At 38.8% G+C, this 23,377-nt stretch overlaps 2 protein-coding genes across 11 annotated transcripts in view; one reads left to right on the plus strand and one right to left on the minus strand.

Moving 5' to 3' along the window:
* The first annotated feature begins 109 nt into the window (after positions 1-109).
* On the plus strand, positions 110-8,574 carry LOC126751247 (28S ribosomal protein S9, mitochondrial). The gene is made up of 8 exons (XM_050461358.1): positions 110-131; positions 189-208; positions 292-510; positions 570-743; positions 801-886; positions 939-1,183; positions 1,252-1,367; positions 8,566-8,574. Exons 1-8 carry the CDS (start codon positions 110-112, stop codon positions 8,572-8,574), a joined length of 891 nt encoding a protein of 296 aa, XP_050317315.1.
* Positions 8,182-23,377, minus strand: part of LOC126767660 (transient receptor potential channel pyrexia) — a 23,957-nt gene continuing 8,761 nt past the window's right edge. For 4 of the 10 annotated variants that reach the window (XM_050485149.1, XM_050485148.1, XM_050485147.1 and 1 more), the window contains exons 2-3: positions 17,042-17,329; positions 8,182-11,517 (exon numbers count right to left, since the gene is read on the minus strand). In XM_050485149.1, coding sequence (XP_050341106.1) covers positions 8,685-11,517; positions 17,042-17,154 — 2,946 coding nt within the window. In that variant the 5' untranslated portion in view covers positions 17,155-17,329 and the 3' untranslated portion in view covers positions 8,182-8,684. The other 6 variants (XM_050485155.1, XM_050485154.1, XM_050485153.1 and 3 more) reach the window with 6 other exon arrangements.

Genomic DNA, 23,377 nt, shown 5'->3' on the forward strand with positions numbered 1-23,377 from the left:
GTTATGCCATAATAATTATCGCACTCTTTGTTTTGTTTATTCCCGTTTGTAATCAGCTGTTCAACAGATTGTCTGTCATAGTTTTTTCTTTTGCTTGAAACCTACCAATATGGCTGTGGCGCTGCGATTTGGTTCAAATTTCTTAAAAAATAACATAAATTATGTGCAAAATATATGCAAAATCACAGATAGTTATGCAGCACAAATTGTAATTATCGAAAATCTTTGAATAGATATCATTTCATAATGTGTGTCCTAATATAATGTTCCTAACCTAAATCTAATTTTTAGCAAGCAAGCCGCAACTTTGGAACTGAGGTAACCGTCAAAGCTGCACCCCTAGCGGTGAAGAAACAGAAAGTTAGTCAAGCCATGAAGGCGTACCTCGAACGTGCTCGCGAGAATGATGAATTTATGAAAACTCAGAAGCTGGAGTATCAAATTGGTAAGAGGCATTTGGCGAATATGATGGGAGAAGACCCAGAAACGTTTACGCAAGAAGATATCGATGTAAGTAATCATGATTAGTTGCTTAATGAAATTTATAATTTGATTTTTCTTTTTTTTAGAATGCCATCGAATATTTATTCCCCTCTGGATTGTTTGATAAGCGTGCACGCCCTCTAATGAAAAGCCCTGAAGAAGTCTTTCCAGCGCGTAAAGCAGCAGAGTTTGATGAAACAGGCCGCCCCTTTCATAGTATGTTCTACACTGGACGACCAAATTTCTTTAAATTATTATACGTAGGTATTTCGATCGTCGATTATTGATTATTTTTAACCAAAAGCAATTTACTTTAGGACATTGTTGAGGAGATGAATAATTTACATGATCTTGAGGAACGCTTGTTGCGACGAGGTACACGCGCGGACCCAAATCAAAAAGTGTAAGTTTAAATTATCTCAAACTTATAAGTAATAATACTAATTTTATTTAAGTGACTTCACTGGATTCCAATGGTTAACCAAGGATCAACTCGAAGCAATTCTGGTGGAACAGATAAACGATTTGGAATATACAAATTTCACTAATGCAATGGATCGTTTAGTGTCGCTTCCATTTTCATATAAAAGTCGAGATTTTATCAATAAATTTGCCAAACCATTGCTGGATCAAACCAAACAACTGGAGATACCAAAACCACAATTCGATGCTGAAGGTCGCCAATTTGTTACGACATATGGTGTGTAGTCTTAAAATAACCTGATTTAAACAAAAGAAATGAATTTCATAAATTTTCTTTTAATTTAGAATGCTTACGTAAGACAGCACGCGGCGATGTTACTGTTCGCCTACCAGGAACTGGAAAAATTACAATTAATGGTCAAGACATCACTTATTTCGAAGAACTACAGTCCCGTGAACAGGTGAGTTTCTTGTATATTATTTTATACCTGAGAGGCATCTTTATACGTAATAAGAGATACACACAAATAACTAGAGAAATATTAATGCTTGTATATACATATGTCCGTCCCTTGGCTGTTGAAAAGAAGTAAATACCTGCCAAAATGAACCGAAAATATTTGATAATCATGCCCCTCTTTTAGAAAGAATATTCTTTTACGTGCTAATTATTGTTATAAATTTTTGTCGCATTGTCGCATTGAGGGGTATGGCCTCAACATTAAACTTCCATGATAGCTTTCTATCAAAGTTGGGGCCAAAGTACTTCATCCAAGGAGATAGAACAACAACCTGACGGGCACGAGCACTGCTCCCCTTCGCCACAAATGTTCTGTCGCAGAGAAGCATATATATGAAGCTTTCCAGAGCACTAATCACCGCTTCAGGCCTCACATTATTGAATGCTCCCTCAATGTCGAGAAATATTCCCACCGCGTAATCCTTATTTAAAAGGGCACGTCCATGACACAATGGCGTGCGAAATAGTGTCCACCGACTTACCTTTGTTGCCTAATAATAGTAGCATAACACCTTAACAGATTGCTGAGGTTGCGCAGGTATGATGCCATCAGGTCCAGAGGACTTTAATGGTTTTAATGAATTTAACGGTCATGTGAGGTGGCGTTAGCCCGACTTCTGGAAAGTGAAAGACTTCCCTGCATGATGCCCAGTCACCATCCTCGTTAACCATAGTATTTGGATTTGTCGCGAGAATGCGTCTAAACTTTGAGAATTCTGCATGAAACCCTCTTGGCGTTCTTTATTTTCGATTTCTTCCGATTTTTTCCGAACTCTCTACTGGTACTTGATTTAAAGGGTGATAAATTTCAAGGTTCCCTACTTTTTTAAAGAAAAACAACAACAGAAACTTCAAATTTAACGGGGAATGTTTATTATCATCCGAAAGAAATTCTTTGGCATTTATTTTTTGAATATTATTATTTTTTATTGGCGCAGACACTCGGTTATAGCCGAGTTTAAAACAGCGCCCCACTCGTTACTTTTTTTCGTAATTTGGCGCAAATTCGAGATACTAAGTGCAGCCAGGCCCTTCGCCACCTGATCTCTCCAACGGAGTAGAGATCTTACTCTTGCTCTGCTTCCCCCGGCGGGTACTGCGTCGAATACTCTCAGAGCTAGAGTGTTTTCATCCATTCGGACAACATTACCTAGGCAGCGTAACCGCTGTCTCCTAATTCACTATGTCAATGTCCTCGTATAACTCGTACAGCTCATCGTTTCATCGAATACGACATTCGCCGTTGCCAATGCGCAAAGGACCATAAATCTTCGCCAGAACCTTTCTCTTGAAAATTCGTAACGTGGACTCTTCAGATGCTGTCTAACTCGACGAAAAGGTGGTACTTACCTGAAGACACTATGATAAGGTTAAATCATTTTGTTGACGGTGAGATTCAGTCTTTCTCACAATACGCTCGATAACACCTTATATGCGATGTTGAGGAGGCTTATCCCACGGTAGTTGGCGCAGATTGTGGTTTCTCCCTTTTTCGGGATTGGGCAGAGCACACTTAAATTCCAATAGTCGGGCATGCTTTCGTTCGACCATATTCTACAAAGAAGCTGATGCATGCTCCTTATCAGTTCTTCGCCGCCGTGTTTGATTAGCTGAGATACAATCCTTCGGTTTCTCTCCAATGCGACACAGCACTCCTCTTTGTACCAGCTGTTCTTTTGAATTTTCCGAATACCAATGGTTTCGTTTGCAGCTGTACGTAAGGAGCTTGAAATGCTGTCCCACAGTTCCCTTATACCGAGGTGCTGACGAGTGCTCTCAGAGAGCAGGAGCGCAAGTCGAGTAGAAAATCGTTCGGCTGTCTGTTGTGATTGTAGCTTCTCAACGTCGAACCTTCCTTGTGTTTGTTGACGTGCGTTTTTGCTGCACAGAGGCGGGTGCGATTGAACGGCGGTGGTGTCAGCATTTATTTTTACGAAGAAATCAAATAGTTGAGCTGTGGCACCTTCCCAATAAAGGACCGGTCATTCCAGGTGTATGCTCTTAAATTGTAATCCTTAACACATTTTCAGGGTTCGTAATCCGATGCTGTTTTGTTCTTTTCATTGGGAGTGTTTTTACGTGGCGGGTTCCAAGCCCAGCGCACAACCCTGGCGAGGGATAGTTCGCCCTCAATCGGATATTTTTTGGCTACCAAGAGGATACTTGGTCTAAGACCGGAAGTCGTAAACTGCTTGAGCCATATGTATAGTAAAATAATTGTTTCTGGCCATTCCCAAGTGAATAGCGATCAGAGAACTTTCCTCACTTGCATGAACTTCTACACATGGCTCCATCCATTTTTTTTAAAGATTATCTATTTCAAATATTTGCCATGGCTATCCCCAATAAGTCTGTCAAAAAAAGACTATTGAAAAAATTATCTCTATTTGGATCACCTGTTACAAAGTTAGGTCCTTTCTCACAAATTAGCTGCGCAAATAGAATCAAATTTTTATTCAAACTGTCACTCAGTTGGGTTAAAAAACATCAATTCAATTCGATTTCAACATTTTAATACATAACTTATTTCTTTATTTATAATCTTACTTTATTATTTAGAGGTGCTACAAACGACATTAGGATGACCAAACCATTGTACTTATGTGTAATAAGCTGTAAAAAGGTATGCGTTTCTTGTCCGCTAGTGCTTTCCAATTTCACTGCACAGCTTTAAAGTAGCAAATTAAAATTTTATATCAGAATATCGTGGGGTACAGCTAAACTATCAATCATAACATACAATCGAAGTGTAACCAATTAAAAAAGCCATAAATTCGGTTGGAAAATTATTTTTATTTATTTTAAAGTACAAAATGTGTGAAAATAATCATAAATTCAGGACCAATTCACTTTTGCTCGATATGACCATCTTTTGCCTTAACTATGGCCTTGAGACGGTCAAAAAACGAATCGCAAGCTGCCCGAATATGACTTGCCGGTATTTTGGCCCACTCACGGAAATGGCTTTCTTCAGCATCTCGAGACTGGTGTATTTTTTACTTCGGACCTTGCTCTCTAAAATGGCCCAGAGAGAATAATCCGTTGGTGGTCGTAATGAAGTTCGGAACGTTGTTTTTCAGCCTTTCTTGGTTCACTCGCGCTTTGTGAGACGGTGCTGAGTCTTGTTGAAACGTCCAGGGTTTGCGACCGAAATGTTCTTTTGCCCACGGCTTCAAAGCAGCCTTCAGAACCGTTTCTCGATAATACATCGTATTTACTTTGACGCCAGGCTTGATGAAAACAATTGGAGAGCGCCCATCTGCGGTGACAGCGACCCAAACCATTATTTGTGGCGGATGCTGCCTCCTGGTGGCCAACCGATGACTTAGATTCTCGTATGAACGGTTGGTCAAGTAAACCCTATCGTTTTGAGAGTTTACGAATTGCTCAATTGGAAAAATTTTTTCGTCAGAAAACACAATGTTCGGAATTTGACCGCTTCGGCCAAGCGAAGCAACTGCTTCGCTCTCTCAAGTCTTACTTGTTGCTGCTTCGGTGTGAGATCATGGGCCTTTTGGAACTTGTAAGGCTTGACCTTGAGCTCATTTTTCCATATGCTGCGGTCGGATATTTTCAGTTCTTTAGCCATTTGATTGGCACTTCGTCGTGGATTTCGCTCAAGTCGCTTCTTCACTTTCTGAACCATCTCACGTGACGTTGCAGTTTTTTGATGACCACCATGGCGTTTTGCGATGCTACCAGTATCATTGTAACGAGCTCACGAACTATTGCTGGCTGTGATTTTCCAGCTAAATATAAAGAAATCACACTATTACGTTTGAATTCCATCGCTGATCACTTTTTTTGCGTTCACTTTTGGCAAAACGCTTTTGTGCACTTGTGAACAATACTCCGAACTGTCATTCAGCAAATTTATAAACAGCTGATTCCAGTGCGACAGCTGCGCGAACGGTCCCTATGCACTTCGAGTGCCGGACCCTGTATGTATATCCTATTATCATCTTCAATCTTCCGTTATAAACAGTTTTGTCAATTTGGACCGAACGTGCGAGTATACAAGGTGCGTTTCAAAGTAAACAGAACTTAAAAAAAAAATGTTTTTTCGGCAAAATCAATTTATTTTATTCAAAATAGTCTCCTTCTGCTTCAATACAGCTGTTTGCACGGTCCAAAAGCATGTCGAACGAGTTTTTTAGCTCGTTGACCGGTATGGCCGTCAGTATGCCGGTGCAAGCCTTTTGAATGGCTTCTACGTCTGCATAACGCTTTCCTTTCAAGGGCAAATGAATTTTTCTGAAAAGGAAGATGTGCCACGGTGCCAAATCAGGTGAATACGGGGAGTGGTTAGTGGTTAAAATGCACTCTACTACGGGATAGGCAATCAATGGCATCAAAAGCATGGAATATGTTTCTATGTCACCGAACGAGTATTTTCGGGAAGACATTTCTTCTAACTCGCTCATACTCACGCTATGGACATCAATTTCCTTTATTTTTTTGTTACACAATGAAGTACACTCCACACTATATGCTGGTTAGATTTTTCATTCCAATTTCATTGAATTAGAATGCATACATGTCTGTTGTTGTTGTTTGCTGTTGTTTTAACGGATGCCTAATCCCTGTAAGGATAGTGAGGGTTAGCTAAGTTGTCGTCGACGTCATCCAACGGAAGGTCTAAGAAAGTGCTATTTCGACGGGGTTGGACCAAAGGAAGAGGGGTGTCAGATGAGTAGAGTTGGTGGGACATACAAAAAGGTGGCCAGTGTCATGCGGAGGCTCATTGCACGCAGAACATATATTGGATATATCGGGGTCTATTGTGGATAATTAGGAGTTTAACCTGTTTACATTATCCAGAACAAAGCTGCGCAAGGGTCACTCTCGTTTCTCGCGGCAACTCGAACGCTTCGTCTGCAACGGGTGATGGTTTGATTCCAAATACGCCATTCACTGAAAGGGAGTCGGTGAAGGTGTTGATGGCTCCACTGTGTATGTCTGAAATTTGTTGCGTCCAAAATCGGCTCGGCTTGTGATGTCGTCATCGTAGTTGAGGAATGACCTCTTGATATTCTTATGAGGCGGTTCCGTCCCAAGCAGGTGACTGCGAAGATGATTTCTGTAAAAGCACCCCAGCAGCAACTGTTTGGAGAGTAGTTCATTATGTTCTTTAACTGGGAGCATAAGGGCATCACTATGCAGGTGTTCGATAGGAGACATGAAGAGGCATCCTGTCGTAGATCGGAGTGCAGTATTCTGACTGGTCTGGAGCTTCCTCGTCTGCGTTTCATTGCATCGAGGCGACCATATTGGGTAGTTTAGGACCGGGCGTCCGACTGCCTTGTAAGTTGCCAACAACGTTTCTTTGTCCCTTCCCCATGTGCTGCCTGCTAGCGACTTGACGATTTTGTTGCGGCTCTGGCGATAATCGCGTTCGTATGAGGAGTACAGGAGCACAGACTGTTAAACGTCACACCTAAAATTTTAGGATTATTGATAGTCCGAATCTTGACGCCATCGACTGCAATATTAAGATCAAGTCTGTACTCCTTCGTCCAGTTTGTAAAAATGGTCACTGTGAATTTAGTGAGGGAAACCGTTAAGTTCCGTACAAAGAAAAAGCGAGAAAGGTCGGAGAGATAGCCGTTTACCTTTGAACACATGCCATCGATTTCATATTCCGACGTCAATATCGTGTTATCATTAGTGTACGATGTGATGGAAACTCCCTCTGGTGGCTGTGGGAGGTTTGAGGTATAGAAGCTAAACAATAGCGGGGAGAGGACACCACCCTGCAGAACATCTTGTTTAATTCTTCTCAGTTTTGTGTTTTACCTCGAAATTATAAGGATGATTGACGACCGCTCAAGTAGTTCATGGTCCACCTCTTCAGTCCTGGAGGGAGCGTAGTTTTTTCGATGTCCTACAGTAGCGTTGTGTGACTGACTGTGTCAAAGGCTTTTGACAAGTCCAGCGTTACGATGATTGTTCTCTCACAGGGTGGTTTTTGGTTAAGGCCACGAACTTTCTGAGCGTTTATGACGCTAAGTGCTGTGGTGGTACTGTGTACATTTCGGAAGTCATGCTGGTGGTTGCTAGGCGCAGGTGGTGAGTGATGGTTGGGAGTAGCACGGCAAGTGTCTTCACTACTGGAGAGAGAAGAGTTATCGGACGATAGGACTCCCCTTTGTTGGCGGGCTTCCCAGGTTTCAGTAGTGGAACCACTCTTCCGACTTTCCACACATCGGTATAGTGTCTTCACTACAGGGGAGAGGAGAGTTATCGGACGTCGAGCCTAGATGCTTTAGCATTGGCGGGCTTCCATCAGGGCCAATGGATTTAGTAGTTTTGGAACCACTCTTCCGACTTTCCGAACATCGGTAAAGGTAATTGGCGTAGGAGGTAATCTTACTTTGTCCCGTCGAGCCTAGATGCTTTAACATTAGCATGTTAATTTCATCAGGGCCAATGGATTTAGAGCATTTTGCTTTGTTGATGACACTCTGAACCTCCTGAACCATCGGCGAAAGTAAGTGGCGCGCAGTCGTTTGGCATTTTGCGCATCCGTCGGTTAACACATCTCTTTTGGCTTTGTCTACCGAAGGGTGCAGGGTAAATTGCCGGCTAAAATAGCTCGAGCACTTTTTCGAGTCCGAAGAGGCATGGCCATTGAATTGAATTTCAACTCGGTCATCATGTCTCTTCGGATGAGACAAAGCCTGTCTGCCTGTCATGTCTGGCTATTATCTATCCTCCCCAGTATCTTTTAAACGGTACAAATAAACACGGTTAAATAAAATAGCATTTCAAGAACTTAAAATTTGTTTATTGGAATCTTATACGTCACTAGGTTGTTCTTTTAGATTATATTTGGAGGATTATACTAAGTAAATTAAAATATTTAAAAAGTAAAGAAGGAAAACAGATTTCAAATGTGTTATTCAATACTGCTTTGGTTTTTCATCTACGTATTCTTTACGAGAGTCCTACAAAATAAAATTTGTCAAATAGCTTTTTCTTTTTTTTTTGCCGAATGGTTCCGAAACAAAGTTTTAAATACCATAATATACACAGTACATAAGTGTGGAATGTAAATAAGTAAAAATAGTATAAATACTCGTATGTTATTATATTTATGAATATTAACAATGCTAACTACTTTATATTGCCATGCTTAGATTATCTAATTGTATAGATGATATAACTTAATGCTGGTTACTATCCGCGCTCGTCCATTATACTAACTAAACAATGTGGCATTTTATTAGAAATTCGCTTATGCTGTCAATTATTTCAATTATTTCCTTAAATTATTCTTTTGCTGATTTGAAATCACAATCAATAGCTTATCGATCACTTTGCTCGCCTGCTGTTGTTGCGTGATGAGCGCTTGCTTCAGTTCCTGAATTTCCTGCGTGAGGAATTCAATGCGTTCCGCATTTTCGTCGATTTTCGTCGTTAGCGTGTTAAAATGTGCCGTTTCCAAGTCGTCCATTGAATAGTTTTGCGTCTGATTATCATTATATTTGTTTTTGTATTGCAAATAAGTGGCGGCTGTACCTTTCGCCGAAATCGTATGTCCGAAATGTTTACGCATTTTTCCCACTTCGTACGCCTTCATGAGTATTTCGCGTGGTAAACGCTTTTCGCTGGGATTTAACGGCTTTACGCACAACACGACGCGGTAGGCCTGCGGCGAGACTAGTGCCGTATAGTGTAATAGATTGCGTAGCCAAGGCGGTAGATAGCCGTTAAAGAGTGCGGACTCTATGTACGATATGAGTTTAGTTTGGCGCACCAGTTTCGAAAGCCCTGCGGTCTTCTTTAAGCCTTGTATGTCATGCACGGCTATGCCGACCAATAAGTTCATCAGTATGATTGTTACGAAGAGTAGAAAGAGCACAAATGTGATCTGTGCGCTCACCTCCAATAAGAACGGCGGATCCTTGCCGTCGGGATCGTTAATCAACAATGATAGATCTTGTTCGCCGATCATCATCACCAGTACAGTGATGAATCCCATGAAGGGGTTGGCGAATGACGAAGATGAGGGAAATATTACGCAAAAACTAATCGTGAAACCGATCAGCATGCACGAGTAAGCCATGAAAAGTTTCGCGAATTCACCTTGTACACGTGTGTACATTGCCACGTAGACATCGAAGACTGGCAATTGACCAATCATCAACATCAGATTTGTCCAACCCAATAGCACCGCAAATGCGCCTATGTGGTTCTGAAAGGTATATGTCTTGTTCGTGTATATGTAAGAGATGATAAAGACGCTAGTTATGACGAACCATTCCATGATATTTTCCACCTGCGTCACATAATGTTTGAACGTTGAATAACCCGTTATACCATAGAGCTTGCGAAATATCTCAACGATTGTGATAGCGACCAATACCCACCATTGCATTTCCATGACGAAGGGATTATTGCGCAGCATATCGCCGAGTATGGACTGCTTTTGGCAGAGCTCTTTAGCTTGTATGGTCGTGTTGTCGTCCTTGCTGCCGTTATAGCAATTGTGTGCGAGCGCTGTTAGTACGTATAGTGTGAGAAAGAGCACGAAGGTGAAACAGAAGATCAGCCGACCAATATAGTATTTACGTATTTTACCCCATTTTATGTACAAAAACGAGGAGCATAACGGATGCTCGAGTATTTCCTTCTGTCCTTCGTCCACAAATGTGTTCAGATAGCTTATCTCACGTGGATGACAGTGCTGCAATAACTGTCGAAAGTCGAGTTCTAACTCTACCTCGCGATTGACTGGGTCCTGTGAGTGGTGCAGCGTAATGGCGGCATCCAGTTTCTGGCGTATCATCGCCACCGAAGCGGGCGTCTTACGTGTGATGACATTCAAGGCTGAAGTGCCCTTTTTCGATTTCGTTGTCACATCCGCGCCGTGAAAGATCAGCATTTCAACGGATTGTGCCAAGCCGTCGAGCGCGGCTAAATGTAAGGCGGTAAAACCATAAATATCTTTATGATTCACATTGGCACCCCATTGTATTAGTAACTCGAGTATATCAAAGGCATTCTCCGATTTGCCTATCGCCGCGTGTAACGGCGTACGATGATCGAAGTCTTCGGCGTTGGGATCGGCATTACCGTTACGCAACAGCGATTCCACACATTCCAGACTAGAAGTGCGCGCCGCTAAATGCAAGGCTGTGAAGCCGCGATGATTCTTCAATTTCGCATCAGCACCCTTTGCCAGCAGCAGATCGACGCATTCCACATTGCCTTCATCGGCGGCCAAATGCAACGCTGTCGACTCCTTTTCCCGTATACATATCCGCACATTGGCATCTGCACCAGGTGCACTTAGCAGTGCCTCCAAGCACTGCGCGTTGCCCAAATCTGCCGCGAGGTGTATCGCATTGGTGCCATTTGGTTTCAAAGAATTCACGTCTGCTCCTTCCACAATGAACAGTTTCACGCATTCGAGCGCATTGGCACGCACAGCACAGTGCAGTAGACTTTCCTCACAGTTCGGTTTATTGGTGTCGATGGTGATTAGTGCACCATTGTTGATTAGAAACTTAGCCGCTTCGGCAGAATTGCCGAAAGCTGCGCAATGCAGCGGCGTATAACATTTTGGTTGTAGGTTCACATTCATAGACTGGCCGACTAGGAAACTTAACGTCGATAGGCAGCCGCTAAAGGCGCCCAAATGCAAAGCCGAAATGCCATTTTGATCACAGAAATTCAATTCAGCGCCTATGTCTAGGAAACTTTGTAGTAAGTCCCAGCGCTTCAAGAACGCTGCCCACAAGTAACTGAGATTCTTTTCGATTTTCGATGCTGATTCGAAATGTGCTTTGGTGTTATCTTTAATCACGTTGCCCTGTTCAATATCCTCTAAGAAACGCACCCGTCCTGCGGCGCTCTTCATCTGATCGATGAGACTGATGCGCAGAGTGTCGTTGCATATTTGTACGCTTAGCTCGCTGGTGGGCTCCTCGAAGCTATCATACATGCTGGGCGCGCTTTCGGCTGGCGGCGAGGGTCCGCACTCCATGTACTCGAATTCACCGGGTGTCGGATATTGGGCCTCTATCATGGCGTCTGCATTATTGTTGCGCCATCGTACCATTAAATTTGGCGGTATCGATTTGAATCTGTGGGGATAGTGATAAAGTTGTGGAAATTATGAAAAAAATATATATACATACATATGTTTATTAAGTATATGGTATATAGAAGCGAAGCTTACACTAAGCGTGGGAAACGTTTTTTCATATTTAAAATATTTTTCATAATATGTATGCATGTATATTTGTGGCTTGGTAATATTTCGGTCGAGCATGAAAATTAAATGTTTATATGTATTTGTGCTCCCTATTAATTACACTATCAATGATTTTATAAGATTTGCTCTCGTTTATTATTAAATCTTTATTTTAATTTTACGTTACAAAAATCAGAGAGGGTGAAACAAAATAGCATATTTATTTATAATGTCAGTTTTGCCTTGAGAATGAAGGATTCATTGAAGTAAATAGGGAGACAAATGTCGAAAACATATGTTATATCTAGATAAGATAAGATAAATAAAGGAACAAGGAAGATAAACATAAATCCAAGGGTCTTTATTCTGCGTCTACAGATTGGTATGCAGTCAATTAGGAGGAGGTGTTCTGAAGTTTCAGGCTTCCTGTCGCAGAACCGACAAATTGCACAAGAAGCTAGGCACATGTTGTATAAATGCTTCTTGAGCTTACAGTGGCCAGTGTAGAATGCGATAACTATCCTGAATTTGTCCCTAAGTTGGTTGATTACATATTTAAACCTGCTAAGGTTATAAGCCCCCATTAACAACTTGACATGACGTATGTTGCCAATACCTCTCTCTGCCTACTCCTTCCTTGCGGAGCAGCTCTTCTAAGGTATGAGGACCCACCGAGATAAAGGGTTCAGGTCCTACCATGTTAGCGGATGCTGCAGAGCGGGCGAGCTCATCAGCCAGCTCATTCCCGGCTATACCTTTCTAAACGTGCACACATATGAGCTGTATTTCGTTACATTCTCATAGACTAGTCAGCCGGCCGTTCTCTACATTCTTGCACCAGTTGCAATTTGATCTCATAGGCAGAGATTCCTTTAAATGCCGCTTGACTGTCGGTAAGTATTGTTATACATACGTTCGTTAGTTGAGTTGAGGTTTATCTCTACGCACCGACTTATAGCAAAGACTTCTGCTTGAAAAATGCTCGGAGAACTTCCATAGGTATGGAGAGTTTGGTGCGTGATCTTGCGACTCCTGCACCAATTCCTTCCGACGTTTTTGAAGCGTCGGTGTACCACCTGATTGTATTACTTGAAGCAGTAGCTCGAGATGGGAATCATTTTATTCAGCCTTACTGATAAGGGTAATCTTGAACTTCTTGGTTAACTTTACCCTTTTGGTAATGTTGTCCCTTTGGAGAAGAGCTAATAGTATTACATCACTTAATTCCTTCATCCGCTGGGATGAGACTACCTTGCCTCTGCCACATCCTTCTGCTGTTATTTGAATAAGTGTGTGTTCGGTTCCTTATCGATTACTAGGTGAAGTTGTGTGAGCTCACGCATGATTTCAAGTGGCTCCGGCGGGCATATACCCATGGCACTCGACATGCAGAGCCCTACTGAAGTCTGCGATGCCCTTGAGGCCCAAACAACCGCCCCATACGTGATTATCGGCCGCACGATAACGGTGTACAACCACCTGACAATTCTTAGCTTGCAGCCCTAGGATTTGCCAGCTAATCGATTGCATACCATTCGTGCTTTAGTCGCTTTGACCATGATCAGGTCAACATGTTGCTTCCACCGCATAGTGGATTTCAGCGTGAGACCAATATAGTTGACCATATTAGTCATCTTTACCTCTCTGCACCCAAGGGTTAAGTTCCTGAGGCTTGGCAGGGACCTACATACGTCTCGTAAACGGGACGATGCTATATCTGAATCAAAGGCCTTTTGTGAGCTTTTCCTTTATAATTTTCCTCTTTCCTCTTCAATGTATTTTTAAATATCAGGAATAATATGTCATAATGGAACGATCTCATCAACCTTGATAACTTTCTTTTATCACTCTCTCTCTCTCTGTTTCTCACTATAATTCCATAAATTATATAAAAATTTATCCAGATGATTGCGGGTAAAGTCTAACCCTACTCTGTTATAAAATTATAACAAGAATTTGAAATTTTCTAAAAATATCCGTGGCGTAGATGTTTCACACTCTCTTTCTGATGATTTTTGTGAATTTGGCGCCATCATTGTTTCTGAGAGCATGCGAACTATGTTTGAAAAGCAAAGGGAGAGTAACACTGAACATTTGGTAGATTGTAGGTTTTGATATCTTCACGTTTGATTTTTATTAAATCATGACTTTTTTACTAGAAACCCGCTATAAACCGCGCTTCAAAAATATAACACTGTTCAGTCCTACACCGGGGTTTTTATAACTCTTTCGCGCCGCACCCTAAAAGCAATCCCACTTACTTTTTAGGGATTGAATTTATAGGGGTTTCGAGCCTCCCCCTGTGTAGACAAAACTTTGTTTCTAAATGTTTCTGTTGCTAGGAACGAATTTGAAATCAGATTTTGAATATTTAATAATCCAAGATAATAAGCAGAAAAATTTCGAAATCAATTTGTTTTAGGTAAAAGAGGATTAGGGTTTTTAGGTCTAATGACTACGATGTCAGAAATTTGAATTTTTAAATTTTTAATTTTCTAATAGTAATTCAGGTGGCAAGATATAAAACTGATGTTGTAGACCATTGCATATTTTGGGCAGCTTATAGGCCTTCTAATACAATAAATCTATTATTTGCCGAGCAACAACACTATGCGTGAGTGTAGAGTATTGAAGAAGCCATACAAAGCTTGTTTGGAGGCTAAATTGTACTGAAGATACGCGTGTTATAAATAAAACAAGTTTGCGATTTACACTTTCACATAAGAACAGATTCCTCAAAAATTTTCAAAACTTTTACCAAATTTTAACTTCAAAAATCATACAAAAAATTAATAACTCTAAAAATTTCCTTGCCAATTTCGTTCAACTTAAAGAAGTACATTAAAGTGACACAATATTTTTTTTAATTTTATTTTTTTATTTTATTAAAAGCTATTTTTTTTATTAGTTTTTAATTACTTTTCTCATTGGCACAAATGTGGAACTTCATTCTTTAATTCGCTTTTAAATACCTGCGGTACACTGAGCACATATATACATACATATTAGTAGTTGTTTTTGGCGTAAAATACTTATTAGCGCAGAAGTCACAACAACACAATGAAAAAGTTAATTCTGTTTATTTTAAGGTTAATAATAATATTATGTTTATTGAAATATGTTTATGTTTATATTTCACTTTTTTGTGGCCGAACTGCTCTTCATGCGACCATAAATCATAGCCAAAGCTATTTGCTATTAGAGATACCCACTAAGCAAAGCTGTTGTCTATGAGCTGCAACCAAAACTTCAAAAAACTTTTTTTTTTTTTCAAATTTTGCTGAAGAGGTCACTCAACTAGCACAATAAATAGATTTGTCATATTTTGCTTAATTTTGAATAAAATAATTAGAATTTAATTTCCTTAAAAATTCATAATCATAAAAATTAATTAGAATTTTTGTTTCTTAAAAACTCATAATCACAAGCAAAACCAGCATAATCGCCTTGCACATAAATAATATTAACTTAACTTCCAACACCAAAACACTAAAGCAGAGAAAACATAAAATAGCAAAATTTCAAGCGCGTACATGTTCATCAGTTCATTATCCGATTCTCGCTCTCTAGTGTTCAAACATAATCTTGCTCGTCAGCCACTAAAACAGCGCAAAATCGAGTCAAGCTTTAAAAATTTAAATTTCATTCACATACGGTTCAAAGTCCTGTTATATTAGCACGTTAACTATAAATTAATTGTGTGATAGCACTTTTTGTTTGTATTAATTTCATTCATATAACGGTATTTGCATGGAATGAGCAACTATACGTATAATAAGATTTTAAAGAAAACTCTACACTTTACGTAGCCAGATCCACGCATGCCGCCAGTTTGTGCTTAAATTTTCAAATCGCATCGCAGCTCGAGTAAAATTTTCCACAGCCAAACTTTTACATCTATGTTCCGAAGTGTGCGCGTGTATTAGTGAGCGAGCCTACAAAAGCGTGGGTGTGTGGGAGTGATCACTTCCTTTCAAGCGCGCACTCGTAAATCGGCGAACGCGTTGAGCCGAATGCCAATGCTAAAGCGCGGAATTCACGGGAAGCTGCGAAAATAACTGCTTTTTTCGTTACACCTCAATCGTAATTTTAATCAAGCTAGACAGACACACGAATGCACAGCTCAACAATGCCGACGAGAAATCGGACTGAACGTATTTATCACAAAATATTTCATATGTCTGCTCGTGTTCATTACTAATTTCTTTTGTGACTTTTATTTGCAATTTATTTTTGGCTTGAGTGTCGTGTATTAAAATATTGCGCGTTACCGGCTTCAGCGCCACTCACTCACCGACTAACTGCCAAGTCCAGGTTGTACAAACAAACTGAAACCGATCGAAGCCGTCGCTATCATGTTATGGTAGTGCGCATGAGTGTTGCGAGACTCTCGACATTGCTAGTATGAGATTTTGTTTTCAGGTGGCTCGCTTAATGGCTGGGCTGCGTGTGTGTGCGTGGCGGCCGGCGGGCGGTGGAGTGCTCTAAAGTGGTTGAGCGATCGATTGAAACGTCTCTATTCGTGGCTGCGCTGGCTGTTAACTAGTTGGGCTGGCTACGCCAAGTAAGCGTACTCTGCGGCAGAGTGGCTTGGCTTGGCTTGGCTGCAGACCACACAGCTGGTTGGCGCTAAATTCAAACGCCGCGACTTGTGACGCCGCAAAGCGCGTGTTGCCATAGGCCAAAAATAGCATATCAGCAGCGTCTCTTTTGCGCATAAAACTGAGTAGTTAAGTTGATATTAAATGACGTTTTTGTTTTGATTCATTCTAAGCAAATAGTGGCTGCCAACTACTGCTTTTTACTTGTGCATGCTGTGCAAGTTTGGTGGTAAAAGTGTATTGTTTTTCAATGATAAAAATTATTAGAAACTTGTTTTAAATATCTCTTTGCAAAACATTTCGAAAAAGCATTTTTTTGAATTTTTTTGGCACTTTATTATCGCTGTTTGATTGATGTGCCCTGGCAAGTGGCCATTGTTCGCGACAGTTTCGCAATTTTGTCGATGCGAATTTTGAGCGCTTTTCTTGATTGATGATTTAATACCTGAATTTTTATATAAGCATACATTTAAATTATTTCTCGTGTTTTTTTAATTTTATTTTTCGCTTTATTATCGCGAATTGCCACAAAAACTCTTGTGTAAAAATTAATGATAATTGATGCTGTACGGTGTGTTCGTGTGCTGTACCCTCTGACGATCAAGTTAATTGTTCAAATAAACATATAAAAAGCACATTCATTAGTTTACTGCTATTTTCAGTACATTTACATACATTATAATACACGATAATAATCGTAAGACCATACAGCAGCTGCCATTAAAATGTGCACGTTTCCAAATCAAGATTTTTTTTATATACATACATATAATTTGGGAAATGTCTGTAATATTTGCTTACCCACGTACTCACCTGGCATTGTTACCGGCCAATGGTTGTTCCAGCTCGCTCTTTGTCACCACGCTGATAGAGCGTGCCATACGTCGCGGTTTCGCAGTGCCCTCTTTATAACCGAGATTCTCCATACTTACTTAGTTCACTTTTTATATATTTTTTTACAATATATTTCAGTATTATTCTTTATTGTATTGATTTTTCCGCTTTGTTGAAATTCATTCAGTTGTTATTTTAGTTTTTAAATACAACACATTTTTGTTGGCTTGTTGTTGTGCTATTAACATTGGCCCCTTTATTTCATAGCTGAAAGTACAAAAATATTATAAAATTACTCAAGGTCTATTTCCGTCTTGTTTGCACAAAAATTCACAAGTTTTATGTGTAAATTTGAAAAACTTTTGAAATTTATGAAATTAATATCCCGGAAGTTGGTCTGAGTTTTGAGATACACTATACTGTTCTCAGCAGTTATTCTGAAGTATCCTCATCGAAAGGTGTTTGTGTTTAGCTTAAGTTTATAAATTGAATTTGAGTTTGTAGAACTATATGACGAAAGTTTATTGAATTTTATGAAGAAGACAAATATCAAAACGAATAGTTTAAAAGGAAGTAGTAATGTAATTTGTTTTAAAGTTTTTGTAATATCTTATGTATGAGCATAAACACGACCGCCCAAAAAATATAGTTTCAATACTTATTGTTATAAGCTTTACATTGTGACAAAAAAGTACCCGGAAATGGCAAATAAAACGCAAAAAATTTAATTATTCATCAATATTTATTTTGTCACCCTCAAAGTAATCACCTCCAGTTGTAATACACTTATGCCAACGATTTTTCCAGTCCCCGAAACACTTTTCATAAGCACTTTTTGTGATGGCCTTCAGCTCCTTCAGCGAATTCAGTTTTAACTTTTCGATTGACTGAAAATGGCTTCCACGGAGCCAAATATAGTAAATACGGTAGTTGATCGATGATATTCATTGCGTTTTCGTCTATAAATTCGGTCACAATCGTGGCTCGATTCGATGGCGGATTATGACCATGAATATCGAAAAAACAATGAGTTGTGGTCGCATTCGCTAGTCAATTGGTTCAATCTTTTTAAATAATAAGTTTTAAATTTTTTAAATTCAGCATTTCCTCGATTGAGTGATTAAACAAATTGTAAAAAAAGGTATTTTATTCCTTTCGTTTGCTGATTTGTAAATGTGGTCGATTTTTAGAACTTTAATTATTGAGCGGCTTTGGCGTGGTTTTTTTGGGCTCCACTCGTTTTTTCCGTCCAATTTGATGACTTGTTCGCAGGTCAAATTCATAAATCCCTCTCTCAGCGGCAGTTGTAATGCTCTCCCTGAATGTGAAATCGGAATTCACATGATCAAGCATGTCCAAAGAGACCTGCTTACGGTACTCTTTTTGAAAAAAATTCTGCTTTATCGGGACGAGTCGATCAAGAACGCTTTTAATACCCAGAACATCCACCAAAGCCATTCGCGAGTGATGTCGAGCTCTCTTGTTGCCCCTTTTGCCATCTCTATAACATTTGCGTGACGATTTTCAAGCACCATATCTTTCACTTTTTTAATATTTTCATCAGTTGAAGAAGTCGAAGGTCGTCCAGAACGTGGCATGTCTTCAACGATCTCTCGACCATCTTTGAAGGCTACCACTCGTAGTCTTTGATAAAACTGAACCACCGTAAGCCTCTTCCAACATTCGCAACGATTTCGCACACGAAATTTGGTTGGAAATACAAAATTAGAGACAAATTCTTTGATCGATATTATCCATTGTAAAAATCGCAACGCACTAGTGAGGTGCACCGACGTAAGCAGCTGCTGTAAACAAACTGGTTGATAGATGGCGCTCATGTTTGGTAATTAAGGACAGTCCTGCCAATTTAGCAAAATACATTTTTTCGAAATATCATTTACCCGGGAATTTAACTACAATTTCCGGGTACTTTCTTGTCCCTTTACATATTATTTTATTTACAATGACACAGATGAGCTGAAAAGTTGTGTTCATATTTTTTGTTAGAGAAGTCGATTTTTTAATTAGAGTTGCCATCGAGAACGGTATACAAATTATTTCAACCCTTCGTTACCATTTATATAATTTCATTTGTTTTTTTCCAAAATGACCTTGGTATCGCTAAATACCTTTTTCTCGCAAACATTTTTCCATCAAAATATAATAATAGTTCATGAATATATCTGACCACAAAACATAGAGAACAATATTAATTTTCTAACCTGCCTGATAAATGCATTGTGTGGTTTAGCATTGTCTGCCAAGATACGAGCAGATGATTGACCAAAAGTATAATTTTAATATAATAAAAATTTCCTTGATGTTCTTCTCTATCTCACATTTCGATAAAGTATAAATATTTGTATTAGAAGACTTATTTTCAAAAATAGAATTATATATTATTAATTTCTCAACCTTTTCAATATAGTTATGAGTGTCTTAATATCAATGAAAGCAATAATTACATCAATATTACTACCATACATAATTTAAAAGTAAATATTCTTAAAACCATACTTTCTGAAAGTCGCGAGAAAAACCGAAAGTGCTTGCCTATAACAAAAGGTTACTCATACGTCGTGTAGAACCCATGCTCATGAGGTGAATTACTTCAGCAGCAATTTTTACTTTTATTAACATTTTTTTTAAAGAACTGCATTTCATAAATCATATGGAATACAAGTTTTACAAGTCTTTATAATTAATTTAAAAAAAATTTACCACAAACCCTGGTCACACTTTTCAACAGTCTACACATATACGGGTTTTAATTACAATTTTGTTTAAAAGACTTTTTCTTTATTGTAACATATTATTATTGTACACAGCTCGGTATTGATTACGTTTGAGCCCGAAGTAAGCCAACGGCCGTTTACTTTTATGTGCGATTACGCATTTAAACACTTGTGAAAACCGCGCAAATGAATTTGCACCGATAAATCGTTTCAATTTACATCTAAATAAATATATGTATATGTATATATGTATGTGTATTGTATATTCAAGTAATTTGCTTATGATTTCGTGGTATTTTTCGTCATTTTTACAACGCACATTGCTGAAGTCGTGATTTCGCAGTTGTTGTTTTCTAGAAATGAAATATTCAATGCTTTCTGCAACACTTTTCACCACTCACTATGAGACTATGTAAGCCATATAATTTTCGCAGAAACTTAAATAAGTAACAACCTTCAACTGTAAACTGAGCAAACTAATAATGTATTTTGAGTTTATATTCATTAGAAATTATTAAAAAGTTATTTTCCTTATCTTGTTGGGCTGAAGAAAGTTACGTCACTTATTATCAGACATCTAGCGCTGAAAAAACATTAGTACAGCAACGGTGGAATTCCAAAACTTGCTCATCCGACATTTGATCAAAATTTTGTTTATCAACAAAACCATTGTAAATATGAACAGTAGCTATGCACATACATACATATATTATATACTATATGTATAGTAATGACCACGCAGGAAAATCCAGCACACTTTGGGAAGGCTACGAGGTTTAGTTGGGAGCTTGCAAAAGGCTGGTAGTAATTTCATATTATTGTCTCATTACGGTTTTCTACTGCTCACTTAAAAAGTGAAGGTTTGTGATAGATAATCAGACAGCTGAACATTTTTAAGGGGTCAAATGGGTTTTCTCAGGTAAAAAAACAGCCTTTTTTCAAAAATTTTCCTCTCATATAAAAAATGAAATATTTTCTTAGAATTTTTTTATTGTTGCAAACATACACTATTAACAAAGAAATTCTAAAATTTTTGGAAAAAAATATTGTAAACTCGGCCATTGCGGCACCATTTCCGGTGACCCTTCGGAAAAAAGACGCGTCCGCGTTGGCTGGATAACTGCTCAGAGCATCATCTAAAGTGAAAAATACGTGTTTTAGTTAAAACCTTCACTTAAAACTTGGACGCAGAAAAAAAAACTAAAAATTTGATTTTTGGCAGACATTTTTACATAAAAAAAAAAATTTCAGTGAAAATTTTGCGGCATTTTTTTTCAAATAGTTGTAATCGAAAAAAATTCTTCGTCCAAGTCTTGAAAAATTGCATTTCAAAGACCTGTGTAAAATTTCATGAAAATCGGTTGAATAGTTCTCGAGAAATTTTGCCAACCGACTTCGAAAACACAGTTTCGAGAAAAATGCCAGCTAGTAGATTTGAAAAACATTTAAATGAGGTCTTAAAATAGGGCGACTGTGTTGTTATCTCGCTAAAGCAACAAAATCGATCAAAAATAGAAAATCTTTTTTTTTTCAAAATTTGTAGAATAAAATAGTAGACTTTAGCCACTTAAGGTAGACCAGAAAATGCGGATAGAATTGTAGTATAAAGTATAACTTTAAATCGCTTTTTTTCTCATTTTGCTCCCTATAGTATTCAAGTGTATGCTGTCCAGTCTCAGTATGTCATGAAGTGGTTGTTGTTTAGCGAGGCAGTACTGTACATGAACACCTGTATACTTTATGCAACAATCAACGATTTTCTCATCTTAAACACCTTGTCCACATATCGCCATTGGTATGCATATCCAATAATCACACCTATCTTCACTGCCACACAGGAACGTGTATATGTACCGTTGTAAGTCTTGTGTTAGCTCACTTGTGCTTTGGCCAGTACTCTCGCTGTGTCGCAGCATTAATGTGTGCCTTATTTATCACCACCGCACCGTCGGCTTTGCATGTTTACCCAGCACACGGGTACATATTTGCGCATCTGCCACTCAAATGAAATCAGAATTGTTGCTGCTGTCACTACATTATGTTATTTTTTGTTGTTCAACAACATGGCTTGTGTCTCTTTCTCTATGTAAACATATATGTGGGTACGAGTGAGCACATTAGTACATATTTATATGTGCATAACCGTGTTGATAAGCTGGTCAGAATTTTATTTTGACTGTTTTACCAACCAGCAGTGACCTCTTATTACTTTTTTAAATCCCTAACGCAGTTTTTGAACTTTTTGTTAGCGATACAAGGTGTTTAACTATAAGATATACATATGAGCAAGTTATACACTAGGTCATATGTATACAATAGTATGCGCAGAATTAACCAAGATCTGTATCAGAACATATTTATTCAAAAGCTCAAGTTTCATAACTTCTAATGGGCTCTTATGTCCCTGAATCACTAGTAAATGCACAGAGTCTTTAGCTTTGACCAGTACTTCAGTAGATATGGTTTCCTAAGTCTGAGAAGTCTAAAGTCGTTTCTAGCTCTTCTTAGATATCTATGCTTTTCTTGAGCTTTCTATTGCTATTGCTGTTGCTCTAAAAAAGTGAAGTGCTCGAGAGATGGCAAGAGAGTTCGAATGATTTTGGTGGATATTTTGTGCATGAAATGCGTTCTTGCTCGACTCGCCCCGATAAAGCTAAATTTTTTCAAAAATAGTACCGTCAACAGGTCGCTTTGAACATGTTTAATCGTGCGAATTCAGATTTCACATTCATGGAGAACATTATAACTGCCGCTGTGACATGGGTTTATAAGTTTGACATGCAAACAAGTCAGCAATCATCGAATGTAGGGAAAGACACGAGCCGAAACCAAAAAAAAAAAACACGCCAAAGCTGCTCAAAAATCAAGGTGATGGTAATTGTTTGCGATATTCGCGATTTAGTGCATCATGAATTTGGTGCGGAGGGACGGACGGTCTATAAGGAGTTCTATTTAGCCGGATTAAGGCGGCCGGCCGGAATCGTAGAAGAACATAATATCACGCGATGATAATGCATCATCGCATCGAGACACGGTTGTAACCGAATTCAAAGCCAAAAGCGCAATGACTACCATCGATCAACTACCGTTTTCACCAGTTTTGGATCCTTGTGATTTTTTCTTGTTTCCCCTGGTTCCGTGGAACCCGTTTTCAGTTGATCGAAGAGTTGAAACAAAATTCGCTGAAGAGCTGAAGATCATCGCAAAAAGTGCTTATGAAAAGTGTTTCGTGGACTGGAGAAACCATTGGCATACTTTGAAGGCGACAAAATAAATATTGATGAATAATCAAATATTTTGCGTTTTATTTTCAGTTTCCGGGTACTTTTTTGTCACAATGTATATATTTTTTCTGTGCAGAAGACGTAAAATACATAGTTTTCGAACTTACTATTCCCGATTAAAGTTTTCAAAAATTTTAATCTCTCAGTTTTATCGTTGTTTTGAGGTTATGGTGTAATATTTTCAAGATGATACACACACTCAGTGGAAGCGAGGTCATTAATATGCAAATTGTATACAAACTTCTTTGTACATTATATACATATGAACTTATTAAGCACAGTTAAAATGTGTCCAT

The sequence above is a fragment of the Bactrocera neohumeralis genome, chromosome 2, assembly GCF_024586455.1.
Source record: "Bactrocera neohumeralis isolate Rockhampton chromosome 2, APGP_CSIRO_Bneo_wtdbg2-racon-allhic-juicebox.fasta_v2, whole genome shotgun sequence".
NCBI classification, from domain to species: Eukaryota; Metazoa; Arthropoda; class Insecta; order Diptera; family Tephritidae; genus Bactrocera; species Bactrocera neohumeralis.

Coding starts and splice junctions, on each gene's coding strand:
- LOC126751247 (XM_050461358.1), top strand. CDS start 110: ATGGCTGTGGCGCTGCGATTTG. Junction 511..569: donor TTACGCAAGAAGATATCGAT/GTAAGTAATCAT, acceptor TCTTTTTTTTAG/AATGCCATCGAATATTTATT. Junction 887..938: donor GCGGACCCAAATCAAAAAGT/GTAAGTTTAAAT, acceptor ATTTTATTTAAG/TGACTTCACTGGATTCCAAT.